This window comes from Polyodon spathula, chromosome 9, assembly GCF_017654505.1.
Source record: "Polyodon spathula isolate WHYD16114869_AA chromosome 9, ASM1765450v1, whole genome shotgun sequence".
Lineage (NCBI taxonomy): Eukaryota > Metazoa > Chordata > Actinopteri > Acipenseriformes > Polyodontidae > Polyodon > Polyodon spathula.
This window is the reverse complement of record NC_054542.1, coordinates 22046-44271: the sequence shown is the minus strand read 5'-3', so window position 1 is coordinate 44271 and position 22226 is coordinate 22046. Positions and strand designations below refer to the sequence as shown.

At 38.1% G+C, this 22226-nt stretch overlaps 1 protein-coding gene across 1 annotated transcript in view; it reads left to right on the top strand.

Annotated features, from left to right (window-relative positions):
- Positions 1 to 257: 257 nt before the first annotated feature.
- LOC121321337 (capZ-interacting protein-like) overlaps positions 258 to 22226 on the top strand; it is a 40828-nt gene continuing 18859 nt past the window's right edge. The window contains exon 1 of the mRNA XM_041260231.1: positions 258 to 600. Coding sequence (XP_041116165.1) covers positions 595 to 600 — 6 coding nt within the window. The 5' untranslated portion in view covers positions 258 to 594. The remainder of the gene's footprint in view (positions 601 to 22226) is intronic.

The following is a 22226-nucleotide window of genomic DNA, read 5'->3' as shown; positions in this document are numbered from 1 at the left end:
AAACATATGCCTATTCGTTTTTTTCAACAGAATGTATTTATTTTAAATGATATTTTGTATGTATGTAATAAAACATCATGTGAAAAAAAACAAACTGCATTATTTACAAAGTAACTTGAAAACAAATCTGATTATGAAATACAAATCAGTTTTTGGTTACAGTGCCAAAAAAACGCCTCTTACAAAAAATATTTGACATAAATCCTATGCAGCAGGTCCCCTCGACTTTCTGAACTTTCTGAGGAAAACAGTTTACTGTTCAGGGATCCAAACCAGCTGTTTCGGTTTCTTGTTGTGCAGTTTGGGTAGGTCTATCCTCATGAAGACCCCAGGCAAAATCAATGAGATACTGGGAGCGTGGAAGAGCAGCTCTGTAAATGTGTAAGTCTAAATATAAACACAGGCCACCCCCTCTTGAGAGTTGCAGCAGGACCGTTTGGTTTGTGTCATACTACTGATAATATTCGTACAGTGCAAAGCTACTGCTGTGGGTGTCATCTGTAAGGAAAGCGAAACGAGTGAACTACTTTTTACAAACCCTGGGATCTACAGGAAGAAAAGACAAGTTTAAGCCTGAACAAAGATCCCTGGAGGATGGAGGTAAAGTTCCATTTTGGTCTTTCTTGTTGTAGTTGTTCATGGGGTGGTATACTTTAAGTCTAAAGCGATTTTTATTGACTTTTTTTTTTTTAAACACGTGTCGTATGTTGTTTATTTAACTGCCGCGTTACTCATAAAAGGTTAGTCTTTATCGACAACATGTATTTGATTTTTAAGGTGAACCCCTGCTCAGTGCTTCTTATTTATTTATTTATTACCGTTGCAGTGCAGCATGCTGATCTTCAAGACTGTAATTTTATGGCAAAGGTGTTCAACAGGTTTGCGCTAATGTATATTGTGCAGTAGCAGGACTGCCACAATGGAATGGAATTGATAGTTTATTGCAGTACTGACTTGGTTTTTTATTTTTTTAAAACAAAAGGACAGATAACGTTGCTTTATTACCACTTCTGTGGTACTGTAGGTGAGTTGTGCAAATTTGTAATATTCGTACGGCAGTGGGCTTTTTAACACTTTAAGGGTTGCTTGTCATTCTGACACCTACAATACAGAAGATCACACTTTGCTGAACTCTAGCGCTACAGTAACCGAGTCTGGGAGAGGTGCATATGTATTGTTGGTGAGCAGGATCACTGAACAGTGGCATGTCTGCAACTAGTCAATGCTCGTAATACTAGAAGACTAGTGCACGCCTTGATCAGAACGTGGAGGACTTATGCACATTAAAAAAGTATTCAAATAAATTTCACTCATGTATGTCAATTGAGTAAAGCTTAAAGGGTCATAGTGTACTCTCCTAATTAATTATATAATACTTTTTCTTCCCAAACGATGTATTTTGAAATGGAAAATAAAACAATATAAGGTATATTGCTATTGGTTTACACTGTGATGGAACTGAATCAGTTATCAAAAGTCACTTCATTTCTGACTTGGGATCCACTTATCTGTTCCTGTACATTCTCTGGTAAGCGTTCCATCAATGATCAGCAGTCTGTTCTAGTTGGTTTTCAACTCCTCCTACTGGTTGAAGTGCTGATTGAAGAACTGGTGAAGGTTGTTCAAGTAAAGTAGTGCTGTGGTAATAAAGTAGTAAAGACCTTTACTGTGAAATTCTAGTTACTGTAAACCTGTTTATCCCTGCGATAGCCAGTACTGGTTAATTTGCAGTTGTTCAAATTCCCACATATTGCTGCTCAATTGCTCTTGTGAAGTTTTATTTTCCATAGAGGAAATAATCCACTGAAGTTTCTTATTGAATTATTTTAAAACGTTATTATTCCTACTTTTATTGATGTATGCAGTACCTACTGCAGTGTTAGCATAACTGAGCGCAAGACTTTTTATGCATAATCTACCATTGAACAGTAAATAATAAAAACAGCGTACTTTTGTTGCGTAATGTTGGTATCAACATAAGCAAAACATGTTTTAAGGGGCTGTCTGGGGTCTGTTTCTGCACAAAATGACTTTTGGCATCCAGGACGAGAGCTGATGTTTGACAGAAGCTTTTTTATTGTTACGTAGGATAATACTTTCCTTGCACATCGATGTTGCAATGGTAAAATGATTTTCCCTATGGAATTTTTTTCAGAAAAAATAAATCAAAACTTATGTATAAAATTTTGTATGTTATTAGTGCTCTCTCGCTGTAGGACAGCCCTTTGAAATACTGAACTGGTTGTAAGGCAGTAATATGATCAAGCTCCACAAGACCATTTTATTTGCACTCGCATTTTCATAAAAGACGAAACACGAACAGCACAATGTCGTAAATATACCTCCGGACTACAGCGTCATAATGAATAGCTGTATTCGTCAGTTTTGCTTTTGCAGTGGTGAGCTCTGCAGTGGTATTCAGTGTTGTTCAGCTTTAAAAATAAATGTCATTGTTTACTACAATATTACTGAAGATCTTTTGAGTTTTGAATGTGGTGGATGAAGTACCTGCACTTTAAAAAAGTAGGGTGAAAGACCAAGGAACATTGATGCTAGCATTCCTTAAGAATCACACATTCCAGTTATCAGTACAGGGAATCTCTGCTATTTATCTGCTAGATACCTCAATGGAAAACAGCTGCTGACAAAGTGCAGGTAATGTATACTCCACTGCTGTTTATTTGCATTACTGCATGACTGATCACTGGTTCACTGTTGTTTAAGACATACTGTAGGTACTGTACACTAATGTAAAGTATTTTCAGTCTAAGGCGGGCATTGTCACTTCTTCCAGTGCCTAATGCTCTGTAACCAAAAACCTAATCCTAACCATAACAATTTTACTCCAAAACTTTAACTTAATCCTTAAAGTCACTACCAGACAGCAACATATTTTTCTCAATACAACAGATAATATTCAAAATGTGGATGTTCAGGTTCATTGACGAACTGTATCTAAAACAGCGGTTGGTTGAATTTGAAGCATTCATAATAAAAAGACATCAAATGATTGGTCGTTATCAGGGCAGGATTCAGGACATGTGTCCAGGGTCCACACAAAATTCGGTAGCATCAAAGTTCAGTTGCAGTGTTTCCAGTCCATTGCATTCCCCAGGGAATTTAAAGCTCTGTGACACTATCCCAACCCTTTCTTGAGCACCAGCCATACCCACGTGGTAGGTTTAAAGCACAACCAATAGCGTGACTGAAATTGCTGTGTACATCCCTGCAATCTTGTATTTTCTTTACTGTAAGGCTGAGGGAACACAAAGCCACTTTGTGGCTTGGAACTTGGTTTCAGGAGACTAGGTTTCAGGCCACTGCGTGGAACACCAGGGGAGGCTTGGGGTTTGCTAGAGGAAAGTTGCCTCAAACTAGACATCCCGTTCTCCTGGAACCAGGTTTCAAGCAACTGTTCCAGAAAAAGTGGCTTTGTGTTCCCTCAGCTTAACAGTAACCAAGCTTAAGAGAAACCTAAAACTGACTTGGTGAAACACTGAGAATTGCTTCACAGTGAACAGCAAAAGAGTGATTTAAAATTATGTATCGTCCACCTGGGACCTGACTACACTGAAAAAAAATGTTCTTATACAGTACACAGAGGGAGTTTCCCAAAAGACTTCAAGATTTGCTTACTATCCGCATCCTGTTTTCTTGCATAAGGAAGGGGACTGGTTCACAGGAGATTGTCACTGGAGAACTGCAGTGTCATTTGCCTTCACCTGCCTTTTGTTACTGTAATGCCATGGAACCAGCAGCTTGAACAGTAATTTAGCCTCAAATTGTAGTTACACTGTTGTTGGTTTTAGTGCTCCTAAACTACAGTTAATTGCATTTGAACTGTCTTCTCACAACACCCTGTAGTTATTTTGCCAGTTTAAATCTGAATTGAAATACAAATTGAACTCCTTATACCCTGATAACAACATCATTTTGTAAACTCATTCATCAAGCAGTAAAAAATAAATTGTTTATTCCACTATTAACAATTCAGTTAGAGAAAACTGTTGCTATTGATATTTTGTTGAGAGAAACCACCTCAAAGTGCTAAATTTAAAATACAGATTTAAAAAAACTTCATTTTATTAACCTTAACAATTAGATCATTTAGTATGCGGTACTTTACAGAAAGCTGCACCGTTTGGATTTCATTATATTACCCTGAATAATTCCCATCAGGACTGTTAGCATTACAGCAATTATAACACAGTTTTTGGAACACATATGTATGGTAGCATACATTGGGCTAGATTCCCAAAGCTATGTTCTCCAAATCCTAATTAGCAATTTCTTTCAGAAAGGAAAAACAACCCAATAAAGTTACTCAACAAGAACTGAATAACTCAGCCATTTAATGTTGGGGCTGGTGAGTCTTTAGTTGTTTTTTAAAGTTAATTTTAGAATCGTCATTGGTGTTTTTTTTTCCCCATTCAGTTAAAAGTGTGCTAACAATCATTTTAAATAGCTTTGGGTATTTAGATCTGCAACTGCTTAGATTATTAAAATTTAATGTGTTTCTACACTTATAAATCACACCTGAAAGTACATTGAAAACATAGATTTTTCACGTGCTTAAGGTATAAACTTATGCATAAACTTTATAAAACAAATACCGTAATGATTCATCATTTTAAATGCTCTGCCATCCACAGTTTACTGTTGACCATGAAGGAGAGTCAGTTAGTTTACCAATATACCACTTTGTTTTTGGCAGTGATAATAAGAAAAGCCAATGTTATGGTAACCTGGTCAGGTCTAGCAAGCAGAGGCGGTTGAATAGAAAGTTATTCAGAGTACTAGATCAAACGTCTCATGCAAGCAGTATACTTTCAAGAACCCCTAAATTAAACGTGAACACTCCTTTAGTGAGAGCAGCTAACGTTGATTAAAAAGAAACAGGATGTGGCTAATTGTGTAGGGCTTGTGCAATAACACAGTCTTATTGGTTTGTTATCGTACCCACCCTTTGTTGCTAAAAACTTTTCAGTAAGATCAGTGGCAATTAACGGCTGAATCTCCATGTATTGTACAGGTGACATTTTGAAACAGTCTTTTTGAACAACACAGGTTGTTCCCGAAATATGAATGTATGGTTCAGTCTACAGGCATTGTACACTAACTTTCTCTTTGTATATTGAAATGCAAGTAATAATGCGCATCTGGTCATGTAGTTACTATGCAACTATCCATGTAATTATCAGTGGCAGGAAGGAGATAAAAATGTTTGTAGATGAAATTGGAGGTAGCCATTGGGTCATCACTCTAGAGACCTTTTCTCATGAAACTTCAGTAAGTCATCTTGATTGAAGCTGACCTGCAACAGGGAGATAAAAACCGTACAAATTGAGTCAGATTATAAGAGTGTGCTACCCATGTGTTTATACAGTGAAGGTGATACCTGTACTGGTTTGTATATTGCTTAATCAGTGTTTGGATTATTGTGTGTATTGATTGATGCCTTCTCTACAGCCATGTCTTCATTTGTCAGACACCAGACCAGATTAAGGTTACATGAAGGCAGTGCTCATGACACGGTTTTGGGTCATTGAGTAATTTACTTTCCAATTTAGACACTACGGGGTAGATGTAAGGATACTCGCAAAGTGATTTGCGGGTGCAAAACCTCCATAATAATACTACAGTAAATCGTTTTTAGCAGCCGTAAAAGCTGATTTTAGCAGCCGCTAAAAATGTGCTGCATGTAAAGAATGGTATCCTGCACCCACTGTAAAATATGCACTTTGCGATCGTTAATCCATTAAAATTATATTGAAATTCATTCAAATGAAGAAAAGAGCATGACATTGGGCGGGATCTGGGCACTAAGCAGATGTAAGGATTTTGCCTTGAACTTAGGCAATTGGATTTTGCAAAAGCTTGAACTTCTTCTTACAAGGTGCAAACCATTGTAGAAGCTGATGCTGTGACACACCTGGCTCTTGTTGAGGAGGATGGCTGCTGTGGTTCATTTTCTGATGACACTTGGGTCTTGTTGAGGAGAGGCAGGAACAGGAAGACCTTGCATATTCATTCCCAGGGTCACTTTGTTTGGGATGCCAGAGGATGCAGTGCTAAAATGTTATCGTCTCACCCCAGCGTCAATCTAGGGACCGTCATCCTGGACCTAATGGCTGAATTGACAGATGAACTAGACCCCAGCATCAATCTAGGGACCACTATCCCTGCACATGTGAAAGTGCTGTGTTCTCTGCACTACTTTGCCTCTGGTTTCTTTCAGACCACAGTTGGAATGTCTGGCAGGATATACCAATCCAAATTTCTGGATATCATGCTGAAAAGGGCAGGCCAATACATATCATTTCCTAAGGATACTAACATAACTGATATTGGCTGAGGCTTTTCCGATCAACTTCATTTCATGTGGAGTGATGAGGACTAGGCTGCTACAGTTTATATAGTTGTAAATCTTCCTTTATCAGTCTCTTGTGCTCTCCCTGTCGACAGACATGCTTCCAAATAATTTTACAACAATAATGTCACTTTTTTTTTTAACTTGTACCAATACTGCACTAATGAAAATAAAGAAACAGTAATATTGTATTCCTTATTGATAGGCTTGCTATATTAATATAATGCTGTCTCCAAACACAGAATATTATATTTATTATATAGATTTACCTTCCAAAATTCAGCTGACAGATAGAAATTGACAGGTTAGGGGGAACTAAGACGGTGCCGAGAAATACTAAAGATTAAGAATCCAATCGCTTATTCAGCAGTCTCAAACACGCATTGCAAATGACTGGATTTTTAAAAAAATTATTACTGCAAACCCAGACTTATTGGGTATATGTTTCTGGCAATTTCCAGGCAGGCTACAGTTTGCTGTCCTGGCATTGCTATAATCGATTCTCTAGCTGCCACATGCAGTATATTCACTATGGACCATTGAGACAGGGGGAATCAACAAAGTACATGAAGTTTGAAAACACCCGGACTGCTGCATGAATGTCTTGTTTACTACTCTTCAGAACTATCCTGATATTGGTGACATCAAGACAGACTGCACTATAACCACAGACACACTTTGTTCCAGACCAGTAATTAAGTAATTAAAGTAGTTAAAATTACAGTTACATTAACTACAATGTAGCTGCACTGTACACATGTGGTCCATTAGTTAATACACGTTAATACAAAATGACATACTCAGGATTGTGTGCTATGAAGTAAATATTACTACATGGTTGCTGCAGTCTAACTTGTGTTAGACTTGTGTTAAGAGTATACCAGCAATACAGTACAGATGTGATTAGTCTGAATTTATTTGAAAACTAAAACTACAGCAATGAGGGAACACAGGAGCCTGCAACAGTTTATTGTTTTTAAATTGCATTCTTTTATGCTTGCCACTCGATTGATCAAATACTGATCTGTACTTCTAAATACCACGCTCACTCGCATGCCTATACCTACAGGCTGTTGCATTAAACATTTTTGTGAAATGCTGTTTCCTTAATTTGATTTCAAAACCCATTCTTGCAGCTCAAAAATATGTTCGCTGCATGCAATTCAACATTTTTGCTTCCTAAAAAACAGATGGTATCTCTTTCTTTGTGTAACTGTCAGTTCTAAAGACCACAACAGTTTTGAGATCGCTGCTTGTGTCTTTAAAACCTGCCCTCTGTCCTTGCAGCACAGTTACTATGCCTTCGTCAAAAAACAGCATGGAGAGAAAGATAGTGACTTCAAAAAGAGGTAATGGTGTACATGTTTCAGTGATTTAGGTAAGTCAGCTGCGCTGGAGGTTGTGCTGTACAAAAATAACACTGACACGTGGTGTTCGACCTCCCTCCCTCTAAAATCACTGCATACAATTTGTTCTCTAAAAGCGCATCATGGAAAGCTGCAGCTTGAATTTAGGTTGGACAGAAAATAATTGTTTTATATAGAAAGGACCACGGCAGCACGTTGTGTTATAAGGATGTGAACGCTCGTTGATGCCACTAATAAATGCAGCAGAGAGTTCAGGGCATCTTCCTCACGGCAGCCATCATCTTCACTGCAAATGTCAGAGCAATGTAACACTGCTACAGTGATAAATACCTATGATAATAGACCATAAAGGGAACCTGAACACCCTCAACTGATTGCAAATTGTAGCAATGTCAACACAATACAATTATCTAAGACTCTTATAACTAATAAACCCTACACTAATAGATGACTTGGCTGCATTAAAGTAGCCTGACTTCTGTTATATATTGCAGTGGGGTTTTCCAACAGATTAAGGCATTGCTATGTGTTGTTTACATTACACTGCAAAAAATGAACAGATGCCAAGGGCCTTTGAGAAACTGTGTGCATGTCAGGACCTACCAAGTGTAGTAAAGAACATACAATGTGCCATCCTTTTGTCATGATTAAAAAAAAATAAAAATCAGTTTACTCAAAGTTTGGCCATGTTGACAGTACATTGTGCATGTGATATACTTTATTGAATAAGGGCTTTTCATTAATTCACTGTTTTCAGTATTTCACGATATTGTTAATGTGTAATTCAGATAGAAAAATAACCAAGGAGCACAGTACAGTACAATACTCAAGTATCTCTAATACTATCAAACTGAATAGCATCTACCATTAGGCTGTATCATTCAATACGTGAACCTCATTGTTATTTTCAAACAGGAAACTGATGTTTTCTATTTTATTTTGAACATACGGTTAATTTGCAATATAGAGATAAGGAAAGAGGCCCAGGTGCTACAAAAGACTAAGTGCACATTATGCAAATAATGTTATGTAAATAATGTTACATTTTTTTTTTTTTTTTACCTTTGGTTTCATCACAATAATTGTACTGACTGAGTATGCAATTTGGCAGGCCTTCTGGTTTTGAATGTATCCAGATTTGCGGAGAAGCGTATATGGAAAGCAACAGTCAAGAGAGTGATAAACAAGGAGGAGACTGACCAGATACATTTGACTATCCACAGCTAGTAAGGGACAATTGAAGGAACGTGAACATAATGGGAGTCTAGTGACAGAAGAAACCACAGTTTGAGTGGGTGAACATGAAGATTATGAGGCCCATTGCAAGACAGGAAAGCGTAATATCCAGCAGTTGTGTGGGTGTAACAGAGCAACACAAAATGTTACTTATTTTAGAACCTTTAATACTTGGAGGCAGCATGTGGTACTTAAGGTCTATAGTGTTCAGATGGACACCTCAGTGACAAAGGGCTCTGTCCGGCTATATAACGTTGACAGAAGATCGAATAAGTAAAAACACTGTTGTGCATAATAAAAAAGCCACAACTTACATTCATACACTTCTGATTATAAAAAAAGAAATACAGTGGCTCCTGAGTGGCACATGCAGTAAAGGTGCTTCCCCATGGAGTGCAGGATGTGCCCTATAGCCTGGGGATCACAGGTTCAAGTCCAGGCCATGTCACAGCCAACCATCCAGGCCTATGTCACAGCCAACCATGATTCTGCAGTGGAGCCACCAGATCTGTGTTGTCCTCCAGCACCATAGGTCTGGTGGCCTCACTGTGGATCCACAGTGCAAAAAATGACAGATTGGCAGGAGCATGTTTCAGAGGGGAATCCACAGCTCACCACACATCAGCAACCCCTGTGGCTTATAGGGTGCCTGTGATTCTGCAGTGGAGCCACCAGATCTGTGTTGTCCTCCAGCACCATAGGTCTGGTGGCCTCACTGTGGATCCACAGTGCAAAAAATGACAGATTGGCAGGAGCATGTTTCAGAGGATGCATGCTCCAGCCTCTGTTCCCCAAGTCAGGGGGTGGGTAGCAAGCTGTGAGCCAAGGATACAGATAATATTTGGGCACACTAACTTGGGGACAAAACCAGGGTAAAAAAGTAGAGTTCATCTGTAAAACCCATAACAGTGACCAGCTCTGGCACCAGACCAGAGTGAGTTGTCATGAGGAACTCAGTACTGCAGCCTGCCTGGTGATAGTGATTACAGCTAGGTTGTGTGCTAATTCACTGAAAACAAAGTTTCCAAAGAGCTTTGCAATGGAAGGGCATCATGTATGATGCTTTATTATTATTATTTATTTATTTGATTGTCTTCCTGTATTTATGAATGTAACTGTTGGCCATTCATTTTCAGAGTGTTTATTATGCATTTCACCGCTATTCTCAAATGTGTAACTGATACAATATTATTTGTTAGACTGTATTTATATCACATGCTTCTTTTTACAGTGTATGTGTTTCATAAACAATAGCAAGAATGGGAATAATGAATAGCACAACTAGGATTTTTTTTACATTTATTTATAAGCTTTATCCTAAAAATATGTTTGGTTTGGTTGGCCTCTATGCTATGTGATTTGATTATGTCTAATATTTCAGTTATTTGTAGCCCCTGGCAGTCAGCTTGCGTCTCTTTCCTGTAACAGCTGCTTGTGCAAAAAGCAACCAGCGTGCACCAGTACTGGGATAGAAGAAGACAATTAAACCACTTTGAAAGGCATTTCTAAGGGAAAACATGAATTTGAGACAAGACACAACATTTTAATTGACAACTGATGCCACAGGCTTAGTCATGTGTTTATGTAGGACCTGCTGTATAAAGTTTGTTCAACAGTGTTCAGCAAATAGTACACACACTTGTAAAGTCAGATATTACATGGTGGAATATAAAAAAAAAAAAGAAAACCATTACCTCAGTTTTTCCTGGAACAGCCAATAAAGACACCATCTGTCCAACCCAGGCTGGTGTTTTTATTTTATTAATTTTAAACACTAGCATAGGAATATGTAGCTCATGCTCCCAGTTTCCAAATGAACTCAAATGGGGGGGGGGGGGGATTCATTTTTTAAGGGAGTCTGCCAAGACTAAGACCAGTCTCAGTTATACAAATTGTACTACTAATACTGCAAAGGGCCTCAAGAGGTTACATTTCTTCAGACCAAGAAAGATATTTCTTTTAAAAAATAAGCAATGCAGTATTAAGACATTCCAGTCACTGAAAAAGTGTGGATGGTTATGACCTGTGTGCTGATAGCTACTTTTCATAACTTTGTGTATACTTTTCATCCAGGAGAATGGGTGGGCCTCTTGGAATTGTGGGGCAACAATGTGAAGCACCCTGGGGCTGTGGGGAGTTGTAGTGTGCTACATAATTATCACATGTGTTCCTGAATAAGAAAGGGTTATGTTCTGGGTACCAAGTTAGGTTAAAGCAGGTGAGAGGGCAGTATAGTAATCAATAACTATTTATTTCTAATCCTTCCTGTTTGTTTTTTCACTAGTAAGCTGCAAGCTTCTTAGTTTTTTGCAAACCAAGATGTTGGCAATACAGTGCTTTACATTAAAAACACAAAAAATGAATACATTTACTAGCTTGATAAAGAATATCTTTTGTTTACCTATCAAATCAAAGGGGAATTAACAGCCCTTGCAGATGTATTAAATAAAATATTCATAAAGATAAAATATTCATAAAGAGCAATATCACCATTAAGCCAATCTGTAAAAGTTCTCATCTCATTCAAATATTAAAATGATTCCACTTGATAGTATAATGACAGCCTTCTGTTCTGTCTGCATGGTCTTCTCTCTACAGTTTAACACTTGCTCATTTCACATTGGAAACACAGCTGGAAAGACCAGTTTTTGCTACCTTCAATTAAAGGAATTTATCTCTTTCAAGTTGCGGCCAGGGCATATGGAAAGGCATATATATGTGTGTCTCCTGTTGAACTTGCATCTGAAGTGGGATTCCAATTTTAGATTTGCCTGTTGACCACCCTCCAAGATACATTGATGCTTAATATTTTTACCCACATTACACAGGACCCAGAATTAACTTTATTATAATTATTAGTAAATATTTACGTCTGTATAAACTACAGGAGTTTACAGTCTTATCATTTACAATTGTCCCACGATCCCTGGACTCTGCCAGGTGTAAATAACAAACACAAACATCTTTACCGACTTCAGCTTCAGAACAGTTGTGCAAACAAACCAGTGAAACAGCAGATCACAATGGTGTCCAAAATGAAATTATTTTGATTTATGAGCAGGGAGAAAAAGAAGAAAATTATTAAACAAAATGGTGCAATGCAATGTTAAAACTTTGAGATACATACAAATGCTGTAGGAATGTGAGAAGAAAATCATCAAATTGCTTATGTCTAATTCTAATAAATAAGTACACCGTTCTCTGCATATAAGGCTGCAATTCCAGCCCAGGATTTTGATGAGTTATTAATCACGCAAGCTAGCACCCCCAAAAACCCTAGAAGGAATCACAGCCTTCGTATGTACAATTGTGTGTACATTATTCCTTACTGTATAGTATATGAAAGTGACAAGTAACTTTGCCTTAGACAATTTGCCTTAGACAAATAAAGCTCAGCCAGAGCGGCCAGAAGGTCTTTCTAGAATATCCAGCACCATCTAGTGCACAGTTGTGTATTTCCTACAATATCAAATTAAAATAAACTTAATCCTTTGTTCACTAGATGGCACTGGCTCTTACTTTCATAACAGCACCAGATGATCTAGCTTTGGTTAGAAATGACTGTGATAGGAAGAGCAACTCCTGTACTCAAAACACCTTAACACAGAAAATATCGCATTTAGCCAGAGAAAAAGAGGCAGCCTTGAATCTGTATGAGAATATGAGGATGAAGTTCATGCAAAATATGTTCTGTTTAAAGATCATGTGCGTATTCTCTTTTCAAAGTTAACCCTGTTTTATGCACCCAACTTTGTAGTCTTTTTCATTAGCATGTCTGGCTTAAAGAGGTCACTCTTTTATGTTCAATTACCCTGAACTTCTTGAACTTCTAATGATTCGTCTGGTATCCTTCCGCTGAGAAAGGAATTAGGAAAACAGTCCTAAAAATGTACATAAATGATCTGTAACAACGGGAAGTGTTATGTGTCTGCGTCGTGGTGCATATACTTTTTGAACCCCATGCAGCTTCCACAGTCGTCGTCCCCCCCTATAAACTTTTATAAACTCTTATAAACTTTATATAACAAATACTTGCCAGAACCGGAAAGGAGTCTAGTCCAGCTCTAGTCTTTTCTTTGGAAATATTTTTTATCTCGTATTAAGAGCTTCTATTAGTTTGATTGAGCTTAGAGAATGGAAACCACCGTTCCTGTATGGCTGTTGTGTCCCCTTGTCTTGTAACTTTGCTTTGTGTCAATATGGCTAACTAGAGACGCATTCAAATTAATTGATTTGTTTATACTCATGCTCTTTGACTCAGCTGTGTAACATTAGGGGAGCACACTATATTTAGGTGCAATGATGGCTGTACACAAACTCCACATTTAAAGTCACGACTGAAGAAGAAATGATCATAACACAGATGTGCTAGGTACATGTGGGCATGTATCTGAGAGATTAGGAACGGAGGGAGTGTAGGGCCTTTGTAATAGATTTACAATGCCACATATGACGTCGAAGTGAAGGCGCCAGATATTCTTGAAGTTTTGTAACTTATCATTTTTATATAACAACTTTAAATAGAAAAAGATAATGGTAGCAGTGGCAATGGTATCTTACAATGCAGCAGAGCACTGGTACAGTTTTACACTGAATATATTCTTTTGGTTTGCAGTCTATATATCTATCTATATATCCCGAATGTCAAGCTGCTATTTCCCACATGGGTAAGGTAACAACTTTTTAAAATAGCACCATATACAAGCTTGTTTTAAAATATAAGGGGCACTATATCTTGGATTTTAAAAGGCTAGCAAATACCTTCAATAAAGTAAGATACAAGCCAATACAGCCAAATTAGAAGGCTTACTTTAGATATTAAGTGATCTTAAACATGTATTATCCCAGGCTTGCGGGTCTGTGTTTATTCTCGTAACACAGTCCCTGATAATCTCCCAGAGATAAATTGTTCCCTGAAATAGAAGTGGTTCAGTCTGTGTGTGTGTGTGTTTAATGAACTGGGAGTAGGGAGTCTGGAGTGGAGAAACCTGTGCTGTGTCACTCTCACACTGACAGTTCCACAGGAAAGGGGGGGGGGGGGGGGGTGTGGGGTGATCAAACAGCAAGGCTGCATTACTGTTTTCTCATGCTGCGGTATCTTAAAATAGACTGTAGTATGTGTTTTTCTCAGTTCACAGCACAATGTTTCCACTCTATGTTTGTATGCTTTTAGTATTGCTAAAATAACCATACTCACTTTCAAATGCACTCAACCAGCTTTCCCCTTTATGCTATCTACCTTTTTTCTTGATAAATTTGCTGGTCCATTTTTAAATTTAACATGCATTTGCTGCTGCTTGGCAAAGAAGGGCAGGATGCATTTCAACAATAACTATACTGCCTTAATTCAACCCTGTGGCAACACACCAGTTCTCTGTTTACCAAGACACCAGTGTGTGAAACTGAATCTAATATTACACCATTATCTAACTCGGACTCTCCCCAGTTCCATCTGCAGTCTACAATCCAATCTGCAACAGGATGATGAAAGATAAAATATTGCTTTTCTGTATAATTGTTGTTTATAAAATGATTCACCTACATCCAACATTCCCTAGGTAGTTTATTTCATTCACAGTCCTCTGTTCTGCCTACATGTTTTTTTCTTGTCTTCTGCAGGCCCCCCTGTCTCTGTTAAAAGAGTATGTTGCACCTCAGGGATACTTTGGTTCTCAAACTTGGTCTGGAGAAGGGTTCTACAGAAAAGTGTTAAATCAACACATCGCCCTAATAGAAGTGGTGTGTGTGTGTGTGTGTGTGTGTGTGGCTATGAGGAAGTGATCAAAATGTGAGATTGTGCCATAAGTAGGTCGCTAACTTCATTATAACGAACCCCCTGGGACCTGGAGAAATGTTAGTTATATCATGTTGATATAACTTTTAATCAACTGATCAACGTTTAAACTGTGTATTTAAAAGAAAATAGTAAAGAAATGAAAAAAAAGTACACTTACCTGCCCTTTCTCTTGAAAAACATATCCAGTGTAGATTGCTTCATATTTTTTGTGCTTTTCTCAGTGCACGCTGTTTCAATCTTGTTACCTCCTCACGTCTGTTGCCGTGGTTGCAGTTTGTGTGAAGATGGCGATGGTTGCATACGTCACACATGATTCACACTACAATAGGTTATCTATGAATCAGACTTATCTTCGAATTAGCCTACCGAGGTCTTTGTTTTCACTGAGAGAATAACACATTCACACTGGAGAAAGTTCAGTGTCAGTCACTAGCGGGATCGTTTTATCCGGTAGATTTTGTAAAAGTGATCGTTCTAACAGGGCTAATTTTCATTGGAGAAAACGGTTCTTGCTGCTTGGATCATTAAAAAAGGGTGTTTATTATATGAAGGGTTCGTTAGGGTGAAGTTAGACTGTATTTAGTTATTTCAGCCTAAAAAGTCCAGGGTACAGAGAAAAAAGTTGTAAGACAAACTGCATGCACACTTACCAACAGGCCTTGTGACACTTACAGACAAGATAAACTGCATTACAATTTTTCTGCATTATTATTATTATTATTATTATTATTATTATTATTATTATTATTATTAGTAGTAGTAGTAGTATTTAACGTGGGATTTCTCATGGTAACCCACCTTGTGCTGATAAAAATACAGATGTAATTTACTATAATCTCTTTTTGTTTAAAACGTCATTTCAGACAGAAAGTAGTTAAATAGTTTTCACAAAGTCCTGGAGGCCATTAAGGAATTTATAATTATCACAAAGGAAAAACTGAGGAAAGGGGTGGGATGGGAATTATTTTTAAATATACAGTAGCAGGGGTGTCCCAAGTTGTAGAAATGAGAACATTGAAAAGTGCAAACGGACGCTTGGAAGTTCCATAGATAAGTAGATAATGAAATGATTGTAAAACAGCACTTAAAAGTGAACAGCCAGGGGGCATTATGGGCATTACCAGCACCTCTGACTGGAACACAGCACAGTAAAAGTGTGATAAGATTACGTTGTGAGAACAAGATTCTGATGTTACCCAGCAGAGTGCAGTTGAGTAGCTCTGCTTTCATGGCTCAGAAATGCAGGCAGGGATTTGTTGATTCACAAGGCAAGCCAATTGTGTGAACTGGTGGTTGTTGTGACACCAATACCAAGCCAGATTTGTGTTCATTAGTGCTGTAAGAAATTCAAGCAGGTTTTCAGGTTTTGCATTGAACATTATTGTACTCTAACAGAATTTGACATAAACATTACATGTTTTGTAAATGTTTCAGTTACCTCCTTGTTTAATAGGAAATTATTTATTTTTTTTACTTTTATCACCGGTCTGACTGAGTGATTTAGTACAAATTATCTTTCTTGTTCTTAAGTTTATTAACAGTTACTGAACATGAATTACCTCACATAGATTAGAGTAAACCAGTATATAAATTCCTGCCAGTACTAGTGTTTTCTGGTCAGAGCTGTTGGTTTGCTGGTTTCTAGCTGGTCAGGAGACTTGGTGGGAAGCTTGGCAATCTGTTGACAGCTGACATTAAATGACAAACTCTAATTAGGGGTGTACCTTAATTGCGATTTCGTGGAAATCGGGAAATTGAGGGGTCACAGTGAAATTCACCTCTTTTAGGGGCCAATTTCATACTGGACAAGTAGGGATATTATAAATACAAAACTGAAAGATCATAATTGGATAAGTCTCCACCCCCCCCACCCCCACCCCCCAAGTTAATACTTTGTGGAAGCACCTTTGACAGCAATTACAGCTGTGACTCTATAGGCATAGGTCTCTACCAACTTTGCACACCTAAATTTGACAATATTTGACCATTCTTCTTTACAAAACTGTTCAAGCTCTGTCAAGTTCCTTGGGGAGTGTTGATGGACAGCAATATTCAAGTCATGCCACAAATTTTCGATTGGATTTAGGTCGGGGCACTGACTGGGCCAGTCAAGGACATTTTCCTTTTTGTTCCTTAGCCACTCCAGTGTAGCTTTAGCTGTGTGCTTTGGGTCATTGTCTTGCTGAAAGGTGAACTTCCGTCCCAGTTTCAACTTTCTTGCAGAGGGCAGCAGGTTTTCCTCAAGGACTTCAATATACTTTGCTCCATTCATTTTCCCTTCTATCCTGATAAGTGGATCACAGTAGGGATGGTGTTCTTTGGGTGATGCGTTGTGTTGGGTTGTTTTTTTGCATACTTTAAACAGGATTCAAGGCGGGTTTTCTTGAGTAAAATACAGGCCAGATTTGTGGTGCTTGGGATATTGTTGTCAGATGCACACTTTGACCAGTCTTGGCCATAAAAGCCTGTAGCTCTTGCAAAGTTGCCATTGGCCTCTTGGAAGCCTCTCTGGTCAGTCTCCTTCTTGCTCAGTCATCCAGTTTGGAGGGACGGCCTGATCTAGGCAGGGTCTTGGTGGTGCCGTACACCTTCCACTTCTTAATAATCGTCTTGAGCATGCACCAAGGGATATTCAAGATCTTTGATTTTTTTTATACCCATCCCCTGATCTGTGCCTTTCAACAACTTTGTCCCAGAGTTCTTTTGTTAGCGCCTTGGTGCGCATGGTTGAGTCTTTGCTTTGAAATGCACTACCAAGCAGAGGGAACCTACAGGAACTGCTGAATTTATCCTGCAATCATGTGAATCACTACAATTTAACACAGGTGGAGGCCACTTAACTTGGTGTGTGATTTTGAAGGCAATTGGTTACACCTGAGCTAATTTAGGATTGCTTTTACAAGGGGCTGGACACTTATCCAACCAAGCTATTTCAGTTTTTATTTTTAATTAATTTTCTACACATTTCTAGAATATCTTTTTCACTTTTTCATTTCAGGCTATAAAGCAACAAAAGTGAAGATTTTTGACTTTCTATAGGCACTGTATGTAAAAACGTTTTCCCAAAATAATCATGTTTGGTTACTGCTATATAGAGTGTAAACACAGATGGCTAAACAAAAAAAAAGCACTGCACCATTGAACGGGGGAGCTGAGCTTCTAAGCATTCCAACGATGCCGCCTCTTTCAGTCTAGCTGCTACAGTGACGATGGCAATAGACTCAAAACAAACCTAAGCTGTGAACTCTGTCACTGATGAGAGGCTTAACTTCAGGCAAACCAGGTAGGTGGCTTTTATGGTGCCTGAGTAATATATGCGTAAACTTTGCTTACTGCAGTGTACTGAGTTTCTATAATCCTTAAAGATAGCAGCCGAGAATCACAAACAAGAGAATAAAGTCTAATTGCACTTAAAATATCTAGCACTACTTTTATTTCTTTATTTATTTCTTTATTTTAACCAGAACTACTCAGAATGCGGCTCATAGTGCTTTCGTCCCTGACACCCACTTCTTTACAGATTGTTGTAGCGTTTCAGGCATTCTAAATTGGATGAAAAATACAGTTAAAGTACAGATATGCGTGAGCAACTTGGAAAATGAGTTATTCCCGCAATCCCATGCTGAAATTCAAGCCCTGTACAACAAGGGTTCCCAAACTGTGGTCCACTGCCCACAGGTGGGCCGAGACCAGTCTTGGCTGGGCCATGGGAGCAGTGACATTCTATGTATTTTTTTCTATTAATAGCGAAAAGCAGGCGCTGGCGGCAGCTGTAACTAGAAAAATAAAATGTAGCAAGGAAGTCTTGGTCAGTCAGTCAAAGCAGAAATTCAAAAATCAGAGATTGCCTACCAGTAGGCGGGATGTAAAGTGAGAGCTCTGACAGTAGGGCAGTGTTAAGGTCATGTGTTTCACTCTGCTGGCAAATGTAAAAAGTGTGTTCAGTATTAATAAAATTACAATGTCGAATCCGCTGCCAAAGAATAAGTTTTACAAAGTATAAAGATTAAAAAAGGCAGCTGCAGGAGTTTCAATGCATTTGTACCGTGGGCTCAGTTTTGAGGTGGTGGAAACATTTTCATGCTAACTTTTGTACTTGATAACATTCATTTAAAAATGCAATTAATGCCTATGATTAATATGTTTTTGTACTTTGACATATGTTTCAATAATAACTAAATCAAATTATTAATCAAACTCATAAATCTTGTTACATACCAGAAATAATGTTTGGATATACTGTATTAATTACTGGCTTGTCATCTTAAAATAACGCTAGAATATGTTTTGTTGGAAAATAATAATAGTAAAAAAAAAAGTTTTTTGACTGATTCAAATTTAGTTGAAAATTCTTATTTTTTTTCTTTTGATTAAGTGGCGCAGCTGCGCTCTGATTTTTAGTTTTTTTGGGGGTTGGGGGTGTGTGTTGCAAGCCAACTGAATGTGATTTTGCAAGTTATATTTGATTGCACAGAATAGTGGTGAAAGAAGTAACTTCTGCAAGCCTCTCGTTTCTCTCTGTACTGTGCCGTTCATCTTTTTTGTGCATGATAGTTCAGCGTGAGAGGTAACGGCTGGACGTTTTAGTTGTGCGGTGTTCAGAAATTAGGATTTAAGAGTTATGTTTTTGTGCACGTTGTGCTGGTTTTACTCAACAGTGATTCCTGTCCAGGTATTTATGAATGGGAATAATAAGAGACATGTTTGATGACCAAGAAAAAATATCTGCATTTCTAAAATATTCAATTATACAAAGATACCTAATTTAAAGGTTTGATAAAAACGTCTGTTTAGTTTTTGCAATTTATTTTATTTACTAAAATGAAATTTTTCAGTTTTTTTTTTTTTTTCAACATTTATATTGTTACAGGTTTAAACATATAAAATGTTTTTAATTGACATTTCCCCAAGGAGTGCTTATAGTGGGCCACAGTGCCTAATGTAGCTGAGCAGGTGGGCCTCAGGTAAGAAAGTTTGGGAACCCCTGCTGTATAGTACAATAAACAAATTACATTTAAAACTCATATTTCTCCAAAAACACAAATTTACATAATAAAACTAACTGCAACATCAGAACAAACTATAAAATGTAGCATTCATATTTTTTGGCTGGCTGGCTGGCTGGCTTCCAGTAAATCAAAAAATGTACGGTACTACAGGATATGAAAAAAGTGTGTTAGACTTACCCACTGACCCCACTGGAGAGAGGGTGGATTTCCTATTGGAAGTTGGCAAGACCATGTACAACTGATTGGCATGAAAATGGAAAGCAAATACGGGGCATGAATCATCTGCAGTTAATACCGTATCTATAGTGATGAACCTCCTGCTGACAAATGGGGAACGTGGAATAGTGTTTATCCTACGTGTAGCTCTGGTAGAGGAGGCAGGCAGCTGCTGCCTTCTCCTAGGCTTAGGGCCTACTGAACTTGAGCTATATGCGTTCAAATACAGAGGGGGGAGGGGACATTCTTGAAGTAGCTTTATAGCTTATGTGGACCAATAGGTTCATGATCAATTAGAAACCTAATTGAAAAGGAAGATAAAAATGATTTAAAGATTTAAAATGACAGTAAAGCCACTGTTTACCAGTTACCTTGGTAATTGATCTTGTCCATAAGATATGGCTTACTGCCCTGACCTGGTAAACTACAAGGTGACAATGCCCTCTAATCAGTTTCGATTGCTAATTAAAAAATGTGTAATAATGTGATGCATGCAAGTAAATATAAGAATTTTCATCAAGATCTTTCCAATGCTGTACTTGTACCTTGCCAGTGATGACCATAATGCACTCGTCTCCTGTGCCAGAATTGTGCATGAATGATTTGAGGCCACCACAAGCCCTGGATTTCAATCCAATAAAGCTTTTTTTAGCTTGAACAAAGCATTTGTCATCAATCTTATGTCAACCTTTCCACCAATGGTTTGCAATGTAAATGACTGAATGGATTGACATCCATCGAGACTCCTGGAGTCCGTGACAAGTTGTGTCAAAGTTGTGATCAGGCCCAACTCGATATGAGGTTCAGGCCCCAATAAAGTAGCCAGGCAGTGTCTAAAGGGAGTGGAAAAACACGACAGAAGTGTATAAAGGGAGTGGAACAGCATGACAGAAGTGTATAAGGAGAGTGGAACAGCATAACCAAAGTGTTCAGGAATTATTTAGTGAGCTACACTATAATGTAAAGCCCGCAGAGAGTAAGATTTTATGATTCAATGAACTGGCATAGTAAAGAACAAATGTCATCCTCACCAGCAGCAATTTCTATCCTTTTCTGCACTCCCGTTAATGGCTTAGGATTTGGAAACAATTCAATTCATAGTAAATTCATTTTTTCAAACCCTTTACCAATAAATCTTTTTTCTAGATGTTGTAATTGAGGAAGGAAGGGTGTATCTAAGGAGAGGATTGTAGAGTAAATAAAATTGAGTGACTCATTAGAGCTATTAAGAAGTATGTCCTCAAGTTTTTGGTGTAAAGTTTGTTTGGATGGTCTAGTTTCTCTTTACTTAATATAAGAATTAAACAGCAGGCAGCATTGCGGTGCTCAAATAGTATATTATTAAAGGCCGAGTGGAAAATACAGCAAGTCATGTCAAGGTAATTTCCATTTAATGGCAGTTCCATGTGGAAAGTGTACAGTAGGTCTGTGCTAAACCACTAACAGGAGTAATTCTGAGTTCACACCCCCTTATAAAGCTCAGAGAAATGTCTTTCTTTCCATGAACCAGGACGGATTTGAATTTGGACAGTGACGGCTTGACAGTGGCTTACCTGAATCAGAAGCTTGCCATAATTCTAGGTGTGAGGCTCAGCCTGCTATGCTAAACCTATTAGCTACACAATACTATATAGACCGAGCCCACCTTTCACTGCTGTGTAAGTCTTTCTGTCCCACCTTCCCACTGCCTCCTTTGCAACTGTATCTCTCTTCTGGGGAGCCTTGGTTCACCTCTGACCGAGGGTGTGGCTCCTATTGGACCAGAACGTAAGATCCTGGGCCAAACAATGTAATCACCCCACACTGCATTTCATATACAGCAATGCGATCGATCTTTGAATATACATTGTGGATGTCTTCACAGTACTTCTTTCAGCAGATGCATAACTTGTGGTGTTCTCTATTTTTTAGAACAAAAGAAAATCAATGTTACAAAATATAAAACAAACAACTTGATAGTTCTTAGAAGACCGTTGTGGTTGGGTGTGGGAGACAGAAAGTTTCATTGAGCCTCACCGGCGTCCAATTTTTTATTTAAGGCACAAGGGGGCACTGTTGTATCGCAGACAAACAATATCAGCAACGGTAAGGTTCGTTTCCATGGCAGCTTGCTGAAAAATATCAACAAAAGTAAGTTTCTGTTGTCAGACGATATATCGTGCACATGCAGGTGCTGAAAATATTATTCAAAATAGAAGGTGAAAGGAAACAGGAAAATAAAACACAATAAC